Here is a 24,057-nt window from a genome sequence, read left to right as displayed (position 1 = left end):
CTGTTACTGTTTTCTTACTGCTTTATTGCCTAATTTTTAGAGTTTGCTTTCTTTTTTTTAAGACAATCTCCCTGAAACCATATATGACCTAGCTAATCTCATGCCCACCCCCTCAAAAGTTAATGGGGGGCTGGGAAGGTGGCTCAGTGGTAGGTAGAGTGCATACATGAGGCCCTGGGTTAGATTCCTCAGCACCATTTAAGCAGAAAAAAGCCAGAAGTGGTGCTATGGCCCAAGTGGTAGAGCGCTAGCCTTGAGCTGAAGAGCTGAGGGACAGTGCCCAGGCCCAGAGTTCAGGTCCACAACAACAACAAAAAAAAGGGTAGGCATCTAAATCAAGAAGGCAAAAGTGTTGGTCTTATAACTTTTAATTTTCATAATAAGAGGCTTGAATTGCCAGGCACTAGTGGCTGACGTCTATAATTCTAGCTTCTCAATAGGCTGAGATCTGAGGACCATGGTTCAAAGCCAGCCTGGGCAGGAAAGTCTGTGAGACTCATCTCCAGTTTGATCACCAGAAAACCAGAAGTGGCTCTGTGGCTCAAAGTGGCAGAGTGCTAGCCTTGAGTGAAAAAGTGCAGGGACAACACCCAGACCCTGCGTTCCAGCCCCATGACCCTGGCCCAGCCCAAAAGAGGCTTGAATTGAAAACAAATAGCTATTATTTTCCTAATCAGAGGCCTGAATTTTAAACATAGGATAGCAGCACTCAAAAATACTACCTACTTAACATCTTACTAGCCTTCATGTATTTTTCTGGACTTTCCTTACATTGTGTAGAAAATAGTGTGCATGGAAGATTTTTGAATGGCAAAAGCAGCTCTTATTCTCAAATGCAGTAGCAAAAGGATAAATAAAAGCCTGCTCTGATGTTGTTAGGGTATCTGATTACCCTATTATGGTAAACTTCCCTTGGAAGTTTAGGGATCTTTTTACTAAGTAGTTTGGTGATAGAAGTAACATGCCTTCCATTCCCTATGTGATTATAGGAAGCCATGGGAGGGAAGCTGGAAAGTAGTGTCACGAGACATGCTAGGTTATTGTTTGGAGCCTGAGTGAGCACTGTGCACCATTCTGTGGGTAGGAACACACCTTGTGGTATAGATGCCAAATGTGAATAGTTCAGTACCTCTAGCATCATGAGTCCTTTTGATGATTTTTAAGAATACTTTGGTAATTCTTGAATTTCACAGGACACTCTTCTTCAGCACAACTAAAAGCATTCTGTTAGTTTTGGTCTTACCACTGTAAAATAGGTAATAAGTATTACTTAACTGGAATATGGAATCCTAGAGGGTAAAATTTGATTGAAGGTCAGATGTAGGATCAAAAATTAGCCAGGCACCGGGTGGCTCACACCTGTAATCTAGCTACTCAGGAGGCTGAGATCTGAGAATCGCAGTTCAAAGCTAGCCCAGGCAGGAAAGTGCCTGAGACTCTTGACTCCAATAAACAACCAGGAAACCAGAAGTAGCCCTGTGGCTCAAGTAGTAGAGTGCTAGCCTTGAGCTGAAGAGCTGAGGGGCAATGCCCAGGCCGAGAGTTCAAGCCCCATGATTGACAAAAAAAAAATAGTCATGCCCCAGCAAAAAAGGGAAAATAGGTTAACTACCTCATACATCTCATAAAAGGAAGCTACTAATACTTTTTTAAAGGTAGTTAGATCATGTACATATAATTTTTAAATGTCATTTGGCTCTGTTTTGGTTATTTCAGAACGATCATATAATTCTCGTAAGAGGGTTTGAAATACTGAACTGAGCTGGGCACCGGTGGCTCACACCTGTAATCCTAGCTACTCAGGAGGCTGAGATCTGAGGATCACAGTTTAAAGCCAGCACGGGCAGGAAAGTCCATGAGACCCTTATCTCCAATAAACCATCAGAAAACTGAAGTGGTGCTGTGGCTCAAGTGGTAGACCGCTAGCCTTGAGCTGAATAGTTAAGGGACAGATCCAAGGTCCAGAGTTCAAGCCCCACAATTGACAACAAAAAAAAAAAAAATACTGAACTGATTAACACATTAACAACTGAGTTAGGTAACTGGGTAGTCACATTCCCTGTTAAGAGCATGAAGAAGAAAGCATCTTTCCTTTTGGAAGGTTTCTGTAGGCAAAACAGACATCATTTTAGAGTACTATTTAACTCTTGATTTATTCTTGATATATTTTTTGTAAACAGACTGTAAAATAGTCTAAGAAATTTCATATTAAAAAGATAGTTATTTTGGTGAGTGAGTTATTCCAATAGTGTGCACAGATTTTTATTTTGAATGGCAATACTAAAGTCACATTTTGAATTTAGGATTTCCTTTTTTTAGTAATAGCCACAGAGGTCATCTAATAGATTGGGAATAAGGACTTCAGAGACCTGAGGTCTGCTGCCTAGCTCACTACACATCATTTTTATCTCGTAAGTCTGTGATTAAAAAGGTGTAAAACATTGACATCTTGGAAGTTGTTGGATATACAGATAGTAGAAAGATAAATGTCTTAATATCTTGAAATAAAGGTATCTCGGCTACTCTTGAAGAAACTTAGATTGATGTGAATGAGAAAACCCTTTTTTTTGCAGGTCAGTAAACATTTCAGAGTTCATGCTTAGAACTATATTTAATTTAGTGGAATAAATTCAGTCTACCTACCAGGATAATACATTAGACTTTTACTATGTATTTTTGTTCTCTATGCCAGGTTCTTATACATTTGCCATGCAAGTTGACTTAAAACAGTAGGAATATATTCTACTTCATTTTTGACAATGTATGAGTATGACAATAGTATGAGTAAATGTACAGTAAGTTTGAAAATGTGCTTCCATGTAAATTTTTATAACTTTTTAACCTTTACCTGCTCTCTGGTTTGTTCAGTCATTGAGGTCAATAATGATCCTATCATTTTAGCAAAGCGTAAACACACACTTGATCTAGCTCAGTGGTAGAGTGCTAGCCTAGCACATGCAGGGTTCCTAGTGCCACATTAAAAAAAAATCATAACAAAGCACCGACACATTATATAGCAATGACAAGGTAGCCAGGCAGCTAGAAAACCTCTAAGAAAACTAAGATAGTCCTGGAAGTGGTCCAGATGGGTCTAAGTATGGCCCTTTTTTCCTGTCACTTTCCTCACCATACACTCTCAACCACAGTAGCTTTTCTTTAGTTTCTACTTTTTACCAATCTGTCTCCAGAGAAGATGAGAAAGAGACTTTCATCATGCTTTTCATATTGGTTCTCTAGTTTATCAATTAGAGAAGAAGCTCTCTCTTCTGACACTAAACTAGTTACTTTCTACATAAATAATGCCAGAAAATTTTAAAACAGCCCAAGGACAAGTGATGCCAAAGCCTTTTCCCTTACTCATTTTGTCCCTCATAGAACCCTGGCCCAGGCCACTCCTCTCCTCCCTACTTCTGTTGGCACAGCTTGTGGCAATGTAGCTCAACGAAGTTCCCTGGAGAGATGACTTAACACTAGCAGAGTCCTGAGGTTCATCGCTTGTTAGAACAGCTATCTCTACATAAGCATGTGAGAGCACAGAAAGGTAGCTGAGTTTTAGTTATATTTGTCTATTATATAACATGTGGAAAATGCAATAGTCCTCATTAAAAGAACCAAAGCACAAGTGATTTGAGAGTGGGAGGTGGTCTCACCCCCTTATCTTCCTCTGTACTATTTCCCCTCCTCCCTCAATTCTTCTGTGTGTACTATGAATGTGACAAAATACCTGAGATAATAAAGTTAACAGAGGAAATGTTTATTTTGCCTTACAGTTTCAGTTCATAGTCATTTAGCAGTTCATCATGGTAGAAGCCATGGCAGAGAAAAGCTGCTTGCTTTATGACAGTCAGGAAGCAAAAAGAAAGGAAAGCCTGGAGTCCTAATGTAACTTCCTCCAACCGGGCCTCACCCATAAGTTTCCACCACCTCCCAACAACTGTTAGCTGGGGACCAAGCTTTCAACATATTAGCTCTGGGAGACATTTACAATCAGCCACCATAACAAAAAGGGGTTGTTTGTGGTTAGCTTTTTTTGTTTTCTTTAAGGAACTACATAAGATTGTCTAAGACATAACCACAGGAAACCTTTCCAGGTCTCAGGGAGACACACATAGGTGTTCAAGTGGAAAGAACAAAGGTTTAGATGCAGAAGCAAACAAGTGAAATTTGGAAGAGGAATGAATACATACATTTAGTGCAGTCATGCACATTGCCATATTTGCAGACATTTTGGCTGTTAGAGCATGTCTCTTCCACAAGTCAGCCACTGGATATGCCAGCTTGCCCACCAGAGTAGTCTCCCTGAAGAGGACTCCATGAGAGAGGGAGGGAATAGGAAAATGGAGTGTCTTCAGTTTGGGCTGAGGCTATAGACATGAAGTGTCCCTGAGAGCCGTGCTCCCAAAGAACTCCTTCCAGCAGCAATGACAACTTGGTTCTGTAAGAGATACAGCAGAATTTATGATTCATTCATGCTCCTCCCATAGACCAAACATCATGCTCTGCCCTGGAAATTAAAAAAAATAATAAACTAAGATACTGGTCAGAGCACAGCTTGAACTTAAATGCTTTTCTCTGTTTAGATGTCTGTAAAATAAATAATAAATAAACCCCACAGTTGAGGAAGCACACCCTGATCCCCTCTTGCCCATAAAAAATAAAGGAAAACTATGGAAGTGCATTCTAGAATCCTGCCTGTGGTGCAGTGTAAACACCTGTTGAGGTATTTGCACATTGTTCTGCTGCTTGAAATGTTATGACTCATCTTTCAGGACTGCCTTTGAAACCTAAGTTGTTAATTACACAGTGGGCAAAATCTCCAATGTGTGGTGGGTTTTGATTTTTAGAAACTGTCAAGAGTTGTTCTGGACCCAGACCCAGCCTGGTGAATGAGATCTTGTGATCAAATTGGCTGATGGTATTTGATAGATCAGGATATACTTTTGGTTGGGACATACTTTAGTGGTTTTTACTGATTCAATTTTGAACACTACTGACAAAATCTAGAAATAATCGCTAAAATGTATTAAGCCTTTATTTGTCAGATTATTGGCTTAGCCCTTTTCTTGTATTACCTCTTATTACCTGAGTGTTAGTTTAAGGGAAAATTACTCAATCTCAGGGAAAGGCTACCCTCTGATAATTCTCAGGTTGTCCGTGGCCACTGTTTAAACGTAATTTCTGATTTATCCTTATACTCCTAATGTGTTAGTGCTCCCCCAGTCTCAGGTAGGTGAAGAATCCAATACCAAGTGATCTCTTAACATTAATTTGGAATGTATTACTTTTAGATGATCTATATATCACCATTCCTTAATCAGTATTAATTATGGATGTATTTTTTAAACTAATGCATAAATTCTCAAGTGTCCCATTTTTTGGAAAACCCACAAAATTTCAAATTCAAAAAAGCAGATTTGGGCTGGGAATGTGACTTAGTGGTAGAGTGATTGTCTAGCATGCATGAAGCCCTGGGTTCAGTTCCTCAGTACCACATAAACAGAAAAAGCTGAAAGTGGTGGTGTGGCTCAATTGGTAGAACTTTAGCCTTGAGCACAGAGAGGTTCAAGGACAGTGCCCAGGCCCTGAATTCAAGCTCTAGGACTGGCAAAAACAAAAAACAGGTTTATGATATAAAGTATTCTTTTGAAAATCCTTCCATAAGCTATTAATCCATATTTGTGTGTAGTCGGTAATCCTGAATTGTTGCCATCAGGCTTGCCTGTAACACAGGAACTGTTGGCCACTAGAGGGCAGTTTCACCAGGATTCTTAAAAGCAGGAGCATCTCCTAAGCCTTATAGACTTGGTTATATCTACCACTCCAAAATTTAAGAGGGCTTCCCCAGACTTCATCACACTGTTGAGACTTAATACTCATGGTACTCTTTAGCATTCAATCCTACACCAATTTGCATTTTATTTCATTTAGGTGTATATAAGTCTTATTTTTCAAGAGCAGGCCTGTTAATATTTCATGGCCTAGCACAGTTCTTCTATAGAATATCATATTGTTAAAGTGAATGAGTGGAATTAATGGTATTATGACATAAAGTAAAGCTTTCTATAACTATTATATTTTTAAATATATGTGCCCTAGATCTAGCATCCTGCTTCTAAGATTTTAACCTAAAAGGATATTTGTACAGTTATAAAAATAGGTGCAAAAATGCTCTCTACAACATTGTCTGTAATGGTCACCAAAATGGAAATAGCCCAAATACCTTTGTGAAGACAAATTTAAGAACTGAAATATGGCACATGTATTGTGTAACGCTGTGTACTTGTCTGGGTTGTGGCAAAATACAGCACATGAAAAAAAAAGTATTTCTGTAGTCATACAAAAATGATCAAAGTCTGGAAGAAAACAGCAACATATTTAAAACTATTACCCTGTAAGGCAAGGTCAGCAAACATTTTCTGTGAAGAGCCAGATAATAACTTTGAGGCTTTGTGAGACACAAGTCTCTGAAACTGCCATTGTAGCATGGCAACAACCTTAGACAGCCCAGGAGGGGGTGACTATGCTGCATTCCAATAAGACTTAAGGGACAGGGATCTACCTCAGTGATAGAGCACTTGTCCAGCATGTGGAAAAGAAAACTACAACTTCTAAGCACTGATATTTAACTGCATATAAATTTCTTGTTACAAAGTACTTTTCAACTGTTGAAATATGTCTTGACCATGTTTAGTTCATGACTACAAAAAGTCAAATGTTGGCCCATAGGCTATATTTTACCAACCCTTGCTATTAAGGATAAAACAATAATATAGAAGAAAACTTTGCACCTTCAAAAATAGTGTAGGAAGTGGCACTGTGGCTCAAGTGGCAGAGTGCTAGCCTTGAGCTGAAAAGCTAAGGGCCAGCACCCAGGCCAAGTTCGAGATCCACGATAGACCAAAAAAAAAAAAAAAAGTGGGATTTGTGTGTGCATGTTACTTTCTTTTGTGCATGTATTCCTTTTTCAAATAAAATCTAAAACTTTAAAGATGAATCATCAGATCCTGGCATTAGAACAAATAGACATCAGTGTAGGCCTTGTAACTCACCTCTTTCTTTGACCTCACGGAGATCAGAGAGCTCCCAAACCTTGACCTTGCCTGTAAAATACACTCTGTTAATGGGTCTTTGATAAAGAACAGGCCATACTTCATCAGTTAAACTAAAGGATGTGCCTTTTTTTGTTTCTTTTAAAATTTCTTCATTCCTTCATGTGGTACTTACTTCAGGAGAAATTAGTACATATTGAGCCTGAAAAGGGGAGAGAAAAGGAACACAATGCTATTACTGTTGGTGTGGGTTTTCAGTCAGTTTCAGTTAAACCTTTATGCCCACATTTCACTGAACAATGTACATGACCTTTGACCTTTGAAAATGCATTTATAGGAACTAAGAATATAATCAGATGTATAAAAATGTTTATATGTGAGTATTTTCCATAAAGTAACTAGTGATCACCATTTATGACTAGTGATCTTTAATATTTAAACTGGTTTATAGATTTAAAATATTAGGCAGCTAGCAAATATATGAATTTTAAAATATAATTAACCTGCCATTAGAATATCAGATAACAGAAAATATTCTTGATTGAAAATCCCTTATCCAAGAAAGATTGGTTCCCACAGTGTTCTTGATTTCAGGTTTTAGAATATCTGCATTTATACAATGAAGTTGGAGACCGGACTGAACATGAGCTGGATCTAATTATGAATTTATTATATCCATAGCCTGAAGATAGTTTTATGCAATGTTCTAATCTGTGCTGAAACAGTTTAGTCATGTGGAATTTTCCACTGTACTGTCATGTGAGTGTTTAAAACATTCCAGATTTTGCTTTTTTGATTCAAGAAGCTTGCCCTTGTGTATTCATTAAATTCATTTACAGAATCGTGCATGCAAAATATATGCTAAAAATACATGCACTCAGTAATAGTTAAGAAAAAGTTTACAATCAAGTCTTGATTCAAACCCCTATTGTATCTAGCATTGTGACCTTAGACTCTGATCTTCAGCGTTTATTTGTAATTGAGCATAATAGAAACTTCATAGCAAATTGAAAGGGATTATATTACATATAGTGTCAGCATGTGCATAGTAATACAGAACACAGAGGAGCAGATAAAGTCATGGAAAATACTAGAAGAGTACACTTCAGGTTAACAGGCATTAACTCTGCAGAGTAGAATTCTAGGTAGATAATTTTGCAATTTAAAAAATAGTGTTTAAATTTCAAAAATAATTAACAGCCAATGTTTGAGGGACAGGAAACATGAGTTAAGGAAACACACCTAAGAAAAGGCATTAGAAGTTTTAATGAAACTCCAACAGCCTTAGCTTGTTTTCTTTCTCCTGCTGTGGCAAACACCAGTGTACCACCAAGTCCAGCCAGACTTTAGGTCTAGAGGCAAACATGGCACAACTGAGAACTGCAGGCTGCTGATTGTTCCTGACCCCACGACCTTGGAGTTGAGGCAAACTAAGTTTTACCTTGGACCTGGACTACCAGGGAATCAGTAAGTAGTCATCTTTACCCAATGTGCTGTTAGAATTTTGTCCTACACTTCACCTTTTCCTCTGGACATGGAGTTATCCAAGATTTGCATTTTCCTGTCATGTCTCCGAGGGTGGTCCCTTTGCCATTGTATACATACACTCTTCCATCTTCTCCTCCAAGCAGCCCAGAGGTTACATCTGTTATCCTCAGTGGGGCTGCCATAATGATTTCATCTGTAAACAATAAAAACCAGAAGAATAAGATATCAAACAACTTTTATTCTTTCCTGGTACCATTGCTAGATCAGAATCAACTTCCCACAAATAAAGTATCCTTTAAACTGCCGTGATCTTCTTGTGGCAGGGTAACCTTAAAGGCCTTTGCTTCCTACTTTGTCATTCATCAATAATTGACATAGTGACTCTCACATGAACATCTTCAGGAAGTATACCTCCGCCTTGCACATCCAGTTCCAGCCTTACCCAATCCAGATCTAAAGGCCCCAGGGCTACTGGGCTGTCAATTAGAGGCCAGATTCTAGTTTATCCAATCAGAACTGACCTGTTGAGCAAAGGAACTTATCCAGGCTGAATTCCTTTCTTACCTAAGCCATCATTATCCAGATCACTCAAGTGTAGAACTCCACCAAAGCGAGAGAAACGACGGTCTCCACTGAAGGTGCTGAGCAGAGAGGGCTGCGTGTCCAGTGTTAGTGCATAAAGCCGAGTAGTTCCGCCTTGGTGCAGGGTCATTTTCAGGAATGCCATTTTAGACACATCATCTGAAACAAGCCACAGTGCCTGTTGGCATCACAAGTGTGACACAGGATGTAGACCAAACAGAATATTCTCCCCATTTGCGTGCAGAAGTGTTGCTCACTACATAGGACAGAGTTCCAGGGCTGGTCTACTCTGGTGGGTTAAAGGTTTAAGTAGTTTGGGCAGCAAGACTCAAAACACTAAGAATTCAATTAATTCCCACCAGATAGCTTCCTTCTTCTGGTCTTACCCCTCTAGAACAATTCTATGATTTCTGTTTTACATACAGACTATCCATGTTCCTGTCCTGACTACAAGCTCAAATGTAGTTGGGCTTTGGATGACACCAAGGCTCGTCCCCAGTTCTAACACTAGTTCCTACCCCTGCCTGCTTTGCACACACAACGAACCTGAAACAGTCCTAGATCTAGGCCTTTAGCCATAACTGCCGCATAGGAGAAACTCCTTCCCCATGCCCCTTGCTTTCTCTTGTTCACACCTCTGCCAGTTATTCCTGCTCATTCTTCAGAATTTGGCTGACCTTTCTTACCCTCCCTGCCTAGAAGAAATGCTGCTCTCCTTGTGCCAGCAAAAAGGGTTGGTAGCATGGTTCAAGCAGTAGAGCACCAGCCTAGCAAGCACAAGATACTAAAAGTTCAAAAAAAAGATAGAAATTTTTTCTTTTTTTTTTTTGGTCCGGTCGTGGGGCCTGAACTCTGGGCCTAGGCGCTGTCCCTCAGCTCTTCAGCTCAAGGCTAGTGCCCTACCACTTGAGCCATGGCGCCACTTCCGGCTTTTTGCTTTTTGCTTATGTGGTGCTGAGGAATCGAACCCAGGGCCTCAGGCATGCAAGGCAAGCGCTCTACCACTAAGACAACTTCCCAGCCCCAAGATAGAAATTTTTAAGAGTGAAAACTACCATGAACTTGTGGTTTTATATATCTGGGTAAGGGGTAAATTTTGTGTGTGTGTGTGCCTATTCTGGGGCTTGAACTTAAAGCCTGGGCATTGTCCTTGTGCTTTTTTGCTCAAGTCTAGTACTCTACCACTTGAGCCATAGCTCCACTTCTGAGTGTTGTTTTTTGGTTTGGGTTTTGTTTTTTTTTTGGGGGGGGGGTAGTTAATTGGAGAAAAAGTCTCACAGACCTTCCTGCCCTAGCTGGCTTTGTACTGCAATCCTCAGATCTCAGCCTCCTGAGTAGCTAGATTACAGGCATGAGCCACCTGTGGCCAGCAGGGGGTAATTTTGCATACACACACACACCTCATACTTTCTCACATTTTCACAATAGCCATGACTCACTTTTGTGATCCAGGGATCTTTTTTTTTTTTTTGTAAATTTTTATTCTCAAAAGAATGATTTAAGATGCATCCTCAGATTCATTCCTGGTGAACTGATTTATAAAATTCTTCTCTAGTCCCAAAGCCACTGGTGCAGGGATTTAAAAATACAGTTACTTCCAACCTCATTTTCAATACACTCTTGAAATCTTAGAATCTCTATTTTAGTAATATAGAAAAGTCAAGGGAGTTTAAGTAACATTCCTCAAAGGTATGCAGTTGCTACTGATGAACACAGGAAATATTTAACCCCAGTCCTGACTGGCACCAATCTCCTAACTTTCTGGGCATCTGACAGGGTCAAGGAACCACAGGATGGAAAGGAAGCAAAATCGTGGCACATGACCTACCGTGAGTTGGGGCCCCAACCACCAGCACTTGTGTCAGGATCCCGTTCACCTTCACATGGCCACTTGACAGGGACGTGCCCAGTTTTCCCATTGCCTGTGAAACACCATCAATCAGTGTTGCACAGCAAGAAAACTACACCGTGTCTGCTGTCCTGGGGAGGGAGAGGGCTATACCTTGTCTCCAGAAATGATAAACTGCTTTTGGCAATTTGGTGGGAAGTAGCCGTACACCCTTCCAAGGCTTTTTTTCTCACTAGCACCATGGAATAAATAGCCAAGCCTGGAAAGAAACAGTGAGCTCAGCTGCCAAGGGTCCGGCTCCAAGGGAAGAAAACACAGCTCTGCTCCATCATACCTCCCTCCCTCCTTTTGTCCTTGTGCCCTTACCCCGAAGGGCAGGACCACTGATTCCATCAAAACAGTATGGAAGCTCTTGCACTTCTCAACTGAACACACACAGGGATCCTGCTGCTAGGGGCCCCATTGCTTCTCTCCAAATCCCTATGTTAAAGTCTTAACTTCCAGTACTTCAGAATGTGACTGTATTTGGAGACTGGTTAACCAAGTGACTGAATTTTTTAAAAAGGAGATAGAGTGGGTCATAATCCAGTCTGATTTATTTCCTTGTAAGAAGAGGTCAGGACACAGACACACTTGGGGATACTGTTTTATGCCATAGGGGGATGAGAGCCATCTGTAAGCCAGAGAGAGACCAACCCTGCTAACACCTTGCTCTTAGGTTCCAGCCTCCAACTCTAGCATAAGACAAATACATTTCTGTTGTTTAACCCACCCAGCCTTGTGGCACCTCGTCATGGAAGCCCTGGAAAATGCAGACATTTATCTGCTGCCTTTTTAATTTCAAAGATGGAGAATATGCAAGATTTCCCTGCACTCATAGTTGATGAGTTCCCACAGCAGCTGGTACCTGCCTCTGTGCTCAGTGATCCCCAGAGCTCAGTATCAGTACCTACCTAGTAATATTCTTCCAGACTGGGCTTCCGACTAGCAGCAAGGTTCTGTTGTTCACCATGACACTGTGAAGGGAGTATCCAAACCAGGAGAAGTCTTCCTCACCTCTCACCAGCCAATCAGCCTCTGCCACACTCAGCGTCTCTAAAGAAGATACCCAGTCCCTTTAAATGCAAGGTCTATCTGGACAGGTCCTGTTTGTAGGCCAGCAAGAAACAGGGTCATTCTGTTGAATTTTTGCCAGAATTCATTCCTCATATCAATCCCAGGACTAAAACATCAGAAATAGATCTCTCTGCTGGGTGCTGGTGGCTCACACCTATAATCCTAGCTACTCAGGAGACAGATCTGAGGATGGCAGTTCAAAGCCAGCCCAGTCAGATTCGTATCTCTAATTAATCCAGAAAAAGCCAGAAATGGAGGTGTGGCTCATGTGGTAGAGTGGTAGCTTTGAGCAAAAGAAGTGCAGGAACAGTGCTGAGGCCCGGGGGGAGAGGGAGGAGGAATGAATACATTTCTGGGGGAATGAAGAGAAGGGAGAAAGAGCAGAGTCAAGAAGTCAACGTATAAACTACAAAATCAAGAAAAAAATACATTTCTATGTCTCATCCTCATGAGCAATAGGAAAAATAACCTATTGGCCCCTTTATTTCTGTATGAAGATACTATCTTAAAAGCCCTTGTCTGGAAAGCTAAGAGCACACTGGGTTACCTTTGTCCTAAGCCTTCTTAGCATTTCTATTTTACATTGAGAAACTACAAAAATAGCCTGTTTGGGTTGGATGTGGTAGTATATGCATGTAATCATCTGGGCAACTCAAGAGACAGAGATAAGAGGACAGTGGCTCAAGACCAGCCCAAGCAAAAAGCTGGGACCCTACCTCTAGAACAAGTACACACCTGTAATGGCAGCTACTTAGGAGGACTATAGTCCAAGTTCACATGGACAAAAGCAAGAGACCCTGAAAGACTAAAAGCAAAAGGACTGGGAACATTGGCTCCAGTGATAGAACACACACTCAACATCTTGAGTTCAACCCCTAGTACCAAGTAAAAAACAAAGAATAACCTATTGGCCCCTTGAAACCTGCGTGAAGAAATTGGGTCAATTTTTCTTTTCTCAGTGAATCTATGTCACTTGCTAGAACATCTGTAAAGATAAGAGACTGTTATTAGATCTGGTGAAACCAGGTGCTAGTTTAATCATGCCTGTGATCCTAGCTGCTTGGAAGGCTGAGATTGTCCAGCCCAGGCAGAAAAACTCGAGACCTCAACAGCAGCTGGGCATGGTGGTATACACCTGTCATCCCAGCTGTAATGGGAAGACTAAAATAGGCAGAACTCAGGCATGTTCCTGGACAAAAAGCCCTTTCTCAAAAATAACCAATACAAAAAAATACTGTAAGAAAGAAAGAGATGGGAGAGAGGGAAAGGGAGGGAGGTCAGTCTTGGTAAAATAATATAAGGACATAATCACACATGTGATGGGTGTCTGCCCCTCCCCCCATCCGATACTACCTTTGTCACTCTGGCTGGGGCTAGAATAAAATGCAGCCACAATTCCTTTCTGCTTCCCTCCACCTGGTGCAAAAGGGGAGCCAATCACCAGGTCTGGCTCACTGTCTCCATTCATGTCTGCAGCCAGGAGTGTCCAGCCCAAGTTGCAGTAAACATCCTTCAGAGAGACCAGAAGTGCATGCTGTTACTGAGCCCTGGGATAACTGAGGTGCAGCCAGATCTCAATTTCTGCCCCTGGATAACCCGGTGGACATACCTGACAGGAGATGGTGATGTTCGGGGAAGAAGGCAGTCTCCCTTGTCTGGATCCATAGTAGACATACACTGCACCCTAGACAAGGACGGTGACAGGCCATCATGCCATGAGCCCCAGCACAGGCACCGAATTTTTTCTTAACTTGTCCCTTCTATCAGACTGTGCAAGCCTAAAGTAAGTGCTTTTTGTTGTATTTGTTGAGGTTTGTGGGTTTTTTTTTTCTCTTGGTTGGTTTTTGTTGTCATCTTGCTAGAATTGAGGCTTAAATTCATCATCCCTTCACTTTTTTTGCTCAAGGTTGGCACTTGACCACTTTGAGTCACAGCTCCACTTTTGGCTTTTTGCTGGTGAGAGATTAAGAGTCACGTAGACTTTCCTACCCGGGCTGGCTTCGAACTGTGATCCTCAGATCTCAGCCTCCTGAGTAGCTAGGGATTAAGGCATGAGCAGACAGCCCCAGCAATAAGGACCATGTTTATCACTGCCTCCTCACTGTCACACTAAGGACACCACCGTTCAGAATCAGAAGAATGACTTACTCAACTCCCTGCGCCAAGGCCCAGCTCCATTTCAGCCTCTTCCCTCTCTGCCCCCTTGCGCCTCTGAACAGAACTCAGAATTTGTTCATCATCCATCAGGGGACCCACACTATTCCATTTCCTCTGATGAGTCAGTTTGTCTCCTAACTTGCCTGTCTCCATCCCCAGTCATTCTACATGACAGGTAAGACCCATCTTTCCTCTCCAAATCTGGCAGACAACTAATTAGGCTGCGGAAGCAAGAAAGGGCTGAGACAGGTGCCAGCTCAGGATGCTCTCAGGATGCTCGGCATCGCCCAGGAGCTAGATGCACTTCCAACCGGAAGTGACAAGTCAACTCTAGAGGGAGGGGGAAGGACTTAAGCAAAGGTTCTGGCGTGAGAAAGCCAAATGGGTGGGTGGGGTTCAGGATGTGACAGATCCTTTTAGAACTAGAGCATGAAGGAAGGGACAAGGAGTGAGCTGTGCTGTGGTATGGAGAACTTGTGGGAAGAGAGCCCCAGGGGCCGGGGACCCAGGATCTCTGCTCTCTGTAAGAAAATAGGAAAAACAAGGCCCAGAGAAGTCACCTCTTCTTGCAATGACAGAAAGCTAAGCATTAGCTGGGCTCTCTTGCTAAGCTTTCAGCACTGTGAAGCAAAGTACTTGATGAATCTGGCAAACCATGAGGCCCAAATCAGTCCAAGGAGGCGGGATCAGTGCTGTGAGGTAACCCTCACAGGACCCGATTGGAGCTTGCCCTCACCTGCTCAGAAATGGCTCCCCCCCTTCCCCTCCTTCCCTCCCTCCATCTTCCCACCACCAGCAACCTTACTTTGTATGTGAGCTGCTCTGAGCCCACGGAGGGTGCTCCCACGGCCAGGTCAGGCACCCCATCCTTGTTAAAGTCCAACACAGCCAAGGCTGAGCCAAACCGACCTGAAGGCTGAAGAGGCACAAGTTACGGCCTTCAAAACAACACTGGAGATCTTTTGCATGGAGAGCCTGGGAGCGTACCACAGCTAAAAGGCTGGAGTACTCCAACACCTTTACCACTGTTGCGTTGAGTAGCTCTGCCCTGAGGGTATTTTTGGCATGTCTGTCTGTCTTGGGGTCGGGGAGGGTTTAAGGGGCAAGGACTAGGTTTGTAGAAAATGGTCTTACATGTATTTCACCCACCACTAAGTCCAACTCTCCTTCAAAAGTATCTAAAATAACGATCACAAGCAACAGCTTGACATCTGTGGGATACTCAGGACATTTTAGACCCAACTGTCCAAGGCAGTAGGAGGCCTACTCATTAAATGTAATCGATATCAAATAGAATCTTAAAATTCCTCATGTGCATTCAGAGCACATGTCAAATGCTCTGATCCCAGTGCTTAGTGGCTGTGACACTGCACCATGCAGCTACAGAATGGACCCATCATGCCAGAGATCCATGGGACAAGTGTGACCTAGACAGTTTTAAAGTGCCTCACGTGGATTAAGGCATCTAGTAATTATTATCCACACTCATAATTACAGCTGGAAATCTATCTGCTCAGAGACAGTTTTCAGTTTTTTTCCAAGGTAGATTCTTTCTCAGATAGATAGATATAGATGGATAGATAGATAATAGATAGATAGACAGATAGATAGATGATAGATAGTAAACAAATACATATATATGCATACACATACATATCCTACTATTGCACATATATACACATCCTTTCTTACTGTCTATTTTTCCTACTGTCTACAACCATCCTAAACCTTAAAGTAATTCTTTAAGTTCCACTTCTTTCACAACTCACATTGCAGTACTACTAGCCACACCCTACATGCCCCAGTGCCCAATCTATCATCCATTGGCAAATCTCTCTGTGCAATAGCATCTGTATACTCTGCTCATTGTGACAAAGCATGAACTTGATAAACAAGAAGACTGTGCCGAGAACAAGGCATGCTGGGTCAGGGTGGGGACCAGAAACTAGTCCTATCCTCCCCACCTTCCCCTACACAGAGAGAGGGAGGATGCTGGGGGGACTGGCTTGTTCGATTACCAGCAGCCATGCTGGGAAACCCTTGGCAAGGCGGCCAGTTTTTCCTAGTGAAGCATAAAGGCTAATCCTTGAGTTATGGACCCTAATCCTCCACTATAGACAAGGACACAGGCTGGTGGCAGCCCAAGGCTAAGGCTCAGGGTTCTCATCCTCAGTCTCTGCCTTAATCCTGCTATCTTCCAAATCACCAACAGTCACTCACTATAGACAGGAACCTAGAGCCAGCTCCTTCCTCAACCAAATGAAACTTCCAGAAAATTGACCCCATCCACAAGAAGCAGCTGCCTCCTATTTCTCTGTCCATCTGAGCCCAAAAGATTATTTCAACTTTACCCAGCAGTCTGGCAGGAGGGTGGCTTTGTGGAGCACTGAGAAGCAACAGAAATGTGTTGCTTTATTTTGGAAATTTTCCTCAGGACTGTGTGAGCTCATACAAGAGCCAGACAAATTATTTCTACATCTCAGGTTCAATACTCATTCATCAAAGCCATTATACTTTTTTGTTCTTTTTAAATAAATATTCTAGTAGGCACCCTGATTTCTCTCTATTAACCATTGATGGAGAAATAGCTTTTCCAGGGAAAGACCTCTGATCCAACCCTAGCACTTGAAACTTTGAGCACCACAGTGCAGGGCTAGTGTTTCTCCACAGCCCCCGCACTCTGGGACTTTACTATTGTCGTGCTTTGTGGCAAGCACTTCAGGACCTAAGTACTCATTGAATGAATTAATAATGCCCACATTCCATGAAGAATTGTATAATCCTGTGGGATTCAAGGGCTGAATAACAACTCAAAAAGAATGAAATCTGAACAAAGACTAGAGTTCACTAAGGTGCCATTGTTGGTTTTTTAAATTAAAGTGGAGGAACTCAGGTAAAGAGCACATGGGAACTCTGTCTTTACAGTTTTTCTGTGCAGCTAAATTTAATTTCTAACAAGGTGGGGAAGGGAGAGGAGAGAAGAAAGGGAAGAGAGAAGAGAGGAGTAAAGAGAGAGGTAGGGAGAGAAAGACAGGACAGAGGAGGAATGAGGAGGGGAGAAAGGGAGAGTGGAAGGGAAGAGAAGGAAAGGAAGAGAGAGGGGAATCCAGAGGAGAGGACTCTTATTTGGTGCCCCTCTCCTTGGGGAGTCTCACATTTTTTTCCTTTCGGAGTTTTCCTTTTGCTTTTAAATAAACTTATTCTGTTTACCTTAAAAAAGTTTAAATCACAATGCAATTGGATACTCAAAGAAGTTCTACACCATATGTGTGTTGAGAATGCATTACATGAAATACTCAAGAGTTTACAACAGCGTGAGATAAACAGTGTAGGTGCTTCTGAAGATAAAAGTGCTCCATAAATGTTTCTTGTTACTGCTTGTTATTCCTGAAGAACCTGCCAAAGGATCTGGGCAGTTGAGACGGGGTAGAGGGCTGGGTTACCAGCACCATAACTACATTTTTAAGAATTCAGGCAGTGGCTTCCTGACCACTGAGGGAGAAAACTGGTGCATGGCTCACCTGGAAGCCCTCCAGGATCCCATGGGCCTCCTTGTCCAGGTCCAGGTCAATGGGGGGCAGGCCCAGTTCATTGCCATAGATGAGGTAGACACGCCCGATCTGGAAGCGGCCGGGATGGCTGTAGCCTGGTGCACCTGCCACGAGGTCACTGTAGCCATCTTGATTGAGATCCGCCGCGACCATCGCCCTTGGGAAAGAGGGCACAGGACAGCCACTGCAAGATCCACTAAGGAGCGTTGGTACAACTGTCTCCTGCCTCTTCCCTTCTAAGAGTTCCATGCCTTAGCTTTCTCTCACTGATACTCCTCCCTGTGTGGCTGCTATAAACATCTACTTTGGAAACCATATTGTTTGAGTGACTCACTCTCACTTTTCACAAAAAAAAAAATAGCAATGGACAAACCAAGGCCTCTGGACCACATTAAGTAGCCTTACAAAGCATTGTGTCCTATATGTCAAAGCAAAGCACCACTTTACATCCTGGGCTGGCCCGAGAAAGAGAATATGCGTACCCAGCAAAACCCCCAGCCAGATACACACCACTTTCTAACCTGCTTACTCCAACGTTACCAAATCAAAGATGAGCTTGTGATAGATATTCTTTATTTCTACCATAGCTACACAGAACACCTTCCATTGGGTTAAGTATTCAACATATTTAATGGAGGCTTTTAAATGAGATTCATGATTTGCCAGTGATAGAACTGGACAGTTTTAAAAGGTTCAAATGCCACTCTTAGGTTTGCAAAGCCCAAAAGCTATTTGATTTTCCTAGCGTGTATGGCCACATAAAGAAACAAAAGCCAGATACCAGTGGCTCACATCTGTAATCCTACCAACTTGGGAGACATGAGATCAAAGGGTTGTGGTTCAAAGCCAGCCTACTAGGCAGAAAAGCCCTTGAAACTCTATCTCTAACCAAGTAATCACTAAAAAGCTGAAAGTAGAGGTGTGGCTTAAGTAGAAGAGTATTAGAGTGCAAGCCCCAATGCAAGAAAGAAGGGAAAAAAGCAAGAAAGAAGGGAGGGGGGAAGGAGGGAGGAAGGAAAAGAGGGAGGGAAGGGAGGGAGGGAGGCAGGCAGAGAGGGAGGGAGGGAGGGAGGGAGGGAGGGAGGGAGGCAGGCAGAGAGGGAGGGAGGAAGGCAGACAGAGGGAGGGAGGGAGGCAGACAGAGAGGGAGGGAGGGAGGGAGGGAGAGAGGGAGGGAGGGAGGGAGGGAGGAAAATAGCAGGTCACAGGGAAAGGGGCAAAGCTTTTCTAAGGCTGGGATGCCAGGCCAGAGGAGCCACTGTGTTTTGTCCCTTGGAGAGTCAGTGCTGGTTTAGGAGGTCCTGGAACTTCGGCTTCGGTGTGTGGCTGATAGTCTAGCAGGAAGCCTTTTTGACTCTTTCAGGAAGGGGGCCAAGAACAGCCACAAATGAAGAGACAGCATTCACCTCCCAGACCTCTGTGCTAAGGCCAAAGACATCAGTGACACTAACTCTTACCCACTAAATTAATATTTTTTCCTGATGAATTGAGGAGAAAATAGGATGCCCACAGATACCACTTAAAACTCTTCACAAGGGGCTGAATTAAACAAATACTGATGGCAACATTCACAAGTCCAGTTGTATCTTATACATACCAACCAAGCCTGGCATAGGGAACTGAGGAGAAGTAAGAGGCTGAGGGGCTGGAGACATGCTTCAGTGTCTTCTGAGAGCTGCCTGAAAACATCATCCGTAATTTCTGCTCCAGAGCCTGGTACATAAAGGATACAGAATCCTGATGGGAAAACAAACAAACATCAAAATAGACAGGAAAAGGTACACAGAACCATCAACGAAGCTACTGACTTTTGTGACGCAAAGGAGCTAAATAACTCCAGCAGTGTTAAAAAAAAATTGAAACAAGAGCAGGGTGGTGGCGGCTCATGCCTGTAATCCTAGCTACTCATGAGCCTGAGATTTAAAGATGGCTGCATAAGAAGCCAGCCTGAGCAAGAGAGTCCATGAGACTCTTATCTCCAATTAAATATCACCAAAAGTGAAGCTGTGGCTCCAGCGGTAGTGTTAGACTTGGCACAAAAGCTCAGGGACAGTGCTCAGCCTCTGGATTCAAGCCTGGGAACAGACACAAAAGTAAATAAAACAGGGATTCCTAGCAACAAGATCACTTAGAACAGGCAATCCGGAGAGTGACTTCATGATCCCCAAGTTACACTGAGAGAGGGCGGGCCAGGATGGGAAGAGTTAGTTTGGACCTACCCAGAACCAACCATATTGATTTGCAGAGCTTAACTGAATAATATTTACAGACAAAAAGCTTAGAAAAGCCAAGTCCATTCAGACTAGATCTATAATTGTGTTTATAGCTTTTTTTGGTTTTGTTTTGTTTTGTTTTTTGCCAGTCCTGAAGCTTCAATTCAGGGCCTGGGTGCTGTCCCTGAGCTTCTTTTGCTCAAGGCTAGCATTCTACCACTTGAGCCATAGCACCACTTCCAACTTTTTCTGAGTAGTTCATTGGAGATAAGAGTCTCATGGACTTTGCTGCCCAGGCTGGCTTTGAGCTGTGATCCTCAAATCCCAGCCTCCTGAGTAGCTAGGAAAATTACAGGTGTGAGCCCCTAGCACCTGGCTTGTGTTTATACATATTTAACATTGACATCTTGGACAATACCAAGATGTCAAAACTACCCTCTAAGCTACACTTACATTAAGGTTCAAGACCTTGCTCAAATATCACCTTCTTCATATAATAGCTACCAAGATAAAAATTATCTTCCTGCTATCTATATCCACCAACCTGCCCCTCCCCCCTGCCCACCCACCAAGGGAAGCATGGTATTTGTTGTGTGCTACTGCATCGTGGCTACTTTTTTGTATTTCCCATGATATCTGTTTCCCGATTTTATATTCCCACGATAGCAGGTCATCATTTAGAACATGGCCTCATGGATGCATTTCATATGCAGTGTTGTCCTTCACCTTGTGGCTGTGCACGGTGAACCTTCAACATTGCCGACATACTTGGATTAAGGCCAAAACAGCATCTGCCCAGAGCTGCCTTGGACTCCACCAAACAACAAAGGCTAGTCAGGTGCACACACACATCTTAGGGGTTCTCTGGAACATACTACGTTTAGATGCCAAGGCTATTCTCTGGCCTGGCACAAGCCCAGGTAATGATCCTTGGATAGCCAATCCCTAAGGACTCTAGAGAACAAGTTATCTCGGGAAACCATAGAATCTTTCTCCATCAGTAAGAGGAAGTTCTTACCGGGGTCCAGGAATCCACACTGAAGAACACTCCTCGTCCAGTGTAGTTTACATTTTTTCCAATATCTTTACTTAAGGATATGGTCAAATTCCTATGAAAGTCACTCTTCTGACCTTTTGTGCTGTTGAAAAGGCAGAGCAATAAGATGGTTAGCTGAGAAAAATCACTGAATAGAAGGTACAGTCAGTATTTCCAGCTGGGATATAGCTCAGTGAGAGCATCACCCACCAGCACTCAAAAAAAAAACCCCAAAATTTTAATACAGAAAGATTGAAGAAAACCAGACACTAGTGGCTTATAGTTCTAGCTACTCTGGAGGCTGAAATATGAGGATCATGGTTCAAAGCCAGCCTAGGCAGGAAACTCTATAAGACTCTTACCTTCAATTTTCAAAAGCTGGAAGTGGAGCTGTGGCTCAAGTGGTAGAGCCCTAGCCTTGAGCATAAAAGCTTAGGGACAGCACCTAGGCCCTGAGTTCAAGCCCCAGGACTGGCACACAAAAAAATGGAAGAAATAACTCAAAAGAACAAAATTTTAGAAAAACTTGCACTATAGAAAAATCGTACAATAAACTTTTAAGGCATAAACCCTATCCTTATAGGAACTGGATATTTCTATATCCAGTTATATTTATATCTATAGCTTAGTGGTAAAATGTCTGTGTAATATGTAAATGGCCTTGGGTTCAACTTCAAGATATAAAACAAAGATATAAAACAAAAGACCCTCAATATTTCCTATAGTCTCAAAGTGCTATAAGAATAAAAAAGCCTTCAACATTATTGAATGAATGAATGAATGGTTGTTCCCTGGCTCTAGCAGGAGATCCCAATTATTCTAATACAAACCGGATCTCCTCCTCAAGAAAGAGCAGAGAGGGCTTCTCCTTGTCCTATCTCCTTGATAAATGTTTTCACAAGATGAACTCTGGATAAGGTATATGTAACAGTGACCATAACAGCAATAAGAATACCAACTATGATTTACAGAGCCTCACTGTGAACAAACTGCCTTATGTTCATGATCATACATAGATACATACACAACTTTCTTTGTCCCATTAAACAAAAGGAGGAAGATACAGCTCAAAAAATACAGCACTTCTCAAGTGGTAGAGCACTAGCCTTGAGCTGAAGAGCTGTGGGACAGCGCCCAGGCCCAGAGTTCAGGCCCCATGACCGGACCCAAAAAAAAAAAAAATGCAGCACTTTGCCAGGCGCCAATGGCTCATGCCTGTAATCCTAGCTACTCAGGAGGCTGAGATCTGAGGATCGCAGCTCAAAGTCAGCCTGGGTAGGAAAATCCATGAGACTCTTACCTCCAATTAACCACCAGAAAACCAGAAGTAGTGCTGTGGCTCAAGTAGTAGAGTGCTCACCTTGAGCTGAAGAGCTCAAGGGCAGTTCCCAGGTCCAGGGTTCAAGCCCCACTACTGACCTCCCTCCCCCAAAAAACAGCAATCTGTAAGTCACATGGCTGTGAATGGCAAAGCTAGAACATGAACCTCTGATTGTCTTAAAGACCCCATACATTCAGCACTTAAAGGGAAGAATGTTGTTTTTCTGTAAATGGTTTTGGAATCCACATACCTGAGGCTGTTGTTCTGCTGGCCACCACATGCAATGAACAGAGGGTTTTCAGGTAGGCTACAGTCACTGGGAAACAGACATCATTATTCTACAATCTCTTCAACCAGGAGTTTGATCCAAGAATAACTAGTAAAGTTTAAACCACTTTTGAAGGTTTCAAGTGTCCCTTACCTAACCATACAGGACCAGGGAAAGGCCATAATCTTTCTAGACATGGTGGCTACACTGACAGGTTAGTGACAGACCTCAGAATCATACCTTCTTCTACTTCCCTGCTGGGCTGCCAAATGTTAATATGAAATATCCCCAGAATTAGAGACTACGACAGAAATTGGGCCGAAGGACATTGCCTTCTGCCTAGTTATGCCCATGTATGTCCAAATTCTTCTCAACGGCTCAATTTCATTCTCTTAAGAAAATTCTACATTTTTGGTACCTAAATAGGAAATGAAATGTCCCTTTTTGACCTTGGAGAAAGACGGCTTCTAAGAAGGACTTTCTTTCCCATCCTGAACAGAAAGATCCAGTAAGGAAGGGGGTGTTGACATTTTGAAAGGAATAGAGAGAGAGAGAGTGTGTGAGTGAGAGAGAGAGAGAGAGAGAGAGAGAGAGAGAGAGAGAGAGAGAGAGAGAGAGAGAGAGAGAGAGCTGAGGCTGAACTCATAATCTAACTTGTGTGTTTGTATGTGCCAGTCCTGGGGCTTGAATTCATGGCCTGGGCTCTGTCCCTAGCTTTTTTGCTTAAGGCTAGTGCTCTACCATTTGAGTCACATAACCACTTCCAGCTTTTTCTGAGTAGTTTATTGGAGATAAGAGTCTCCTGGATTTTCCTGCCTTCTTCAGATCTCAGCCTCCCGGGTAGCTAGGATTACAGACATGAGCCACTAGTACCTGGCAGCCTCTAACGTTTACATAGCTTTTCAGCTCAAGGCTGGCATTCCACCATTTAGGCCACACTTCCACTTCTGTCTTTATGCTGGTTAATTGGAGATGAGAGTCTCACAAATTTGTCTGCCTAAGCTGGCTTTGAACTGGAATCCTCAGCTCTTTGCTTCTTCTTCATTATAGACATGAGCCTCTACCAGCAATGGGGCTGGAAGGAAGACTTCTTTGAAGGAGATCTGTATGAGTGTCACTGAGGGAGGCCTTGTGGGAGTGAGAAGGTCTCACCAGATCCAGAAGTGAGGGAGTAAGAAGTGAGGAGAAGCTGAAGGGAAACTGTCTGTGTCAGCTGTGAGCTGAGATAAAGGTTCTCTGAGTCCTCTGTTCCCCACCATCATCTAGAAAGAAGGTAGCTCGGCCACCTTCCCACCTGCAAACCCATTTTAAGGTAAGTAGAGGTCTTATCGAGGCCATAGACATGGCTACCATCCATTATTTCATTTTTTTCAAGAAACTATAAGTTTCAAACATCATGAGTTTGGGAAGCTAAGCTATTCTTAGTA

General features: G+C 42.7%; 1 protein-coding gene and 1 long non-coding RNA gene across 2 annotated transcripts in view; one reads left to right on the top strand and one right to left on the bottom strand.

Annotated features, from left to right (window-relative positions):
* The first annotated feature begins 2,141 nt into the window (after positions 1-2,141).
* On the top strand, positions 2,142-15,257 carry LOC122111060. The gene is made up of 3 exons (XR_006147985.1): positions 2,142-2,232; positions 2,457-2,458; positions 15,248-15,257. It is a non-coding gene; the product is annotated as an uncharacterized LOC122111060 (long non-coding RNA).
* Positions 2,159-24,057, bottom strand: part of Gpld1 (glycosylphosphatidylinositol specific phospholipase D1) — a 42,043-nt gene continuing 20,144 nt past the window's right edge. Inside the window, exons 11-25 of the mRNA XM_042683742.1 lie at positions 22,613-22,678; positions 21,024-21,144; positions 19,390-19,529; positions 17,763-17,949; positions 15,047-15,157; positions 13,694-13,768; positions 13,438-13,594; positions 11,922-12,063; positions 11,122-11,227; positions 10,948-11,041; positions 9,102-9,278; positions 8,570-8,730; positions 7,225-7,251; positions 7,050-7,100; positions 2,159-4,435 (exon numbers count right to left, since the gene is read on the bottom strand). Of these exons, the coding sequence (XP_042539676.1) occupies positions 4,349-4,435; positions 7,050-7,100; positions 7,225-7,251; positions 8,570-8,730; positions 9,102-9,278; positions 10,948-11,041; positions 11,122-11,227; positions 11,922-12,063; positions 13,438-13,594; positions 13,694-13,768; positions 15,047-15,157; positions 17,763-17,949; positions 19,390-19,529; positions 21,024-21,144; positions 22,613-22,678 (1,702 nt within the window). The 3' untranslated portion in view covers positions 2,159-4,348. The remainder of the gene's footprint in view (positions 4,436-7,049; positions 7,101-7,224; positions 7,252-8,569; positions 8,731-9,101; positions 9,279-10,947; positions 11,042-11,121; positions 11,228-11,921; positions 12,064-13,437; positions 13,595-13,693; positions 13,769-15,046; positions 15,158-17,762; positions 17,950-19,389; positions 19,530-21,023; positions 21,145-22,612; positions 22,679-24,057) is intronic.

The sequence above is a fragment of the Dipodomys spectabilis genome, unplaced genomic scaffold, assembly GCF_019054845.1.
Source record: "Dipodomys spectabilis isolate Male_0828 unplaced genomic scaffold, ASM1905484v1 ptg000085l, whole genome shotgun sequence".
Lineage (NCBI taxonomy): Eukaryota > Metazoa > Chordata > Mammalia > Rodentia > Heteromyidae > Dipodomys > Dipodomys spectabilis.
Note: the sequence above shows the minus strand (reverse complement) of the source record. Positions and strands in the feature narration are given on the sequence as shown.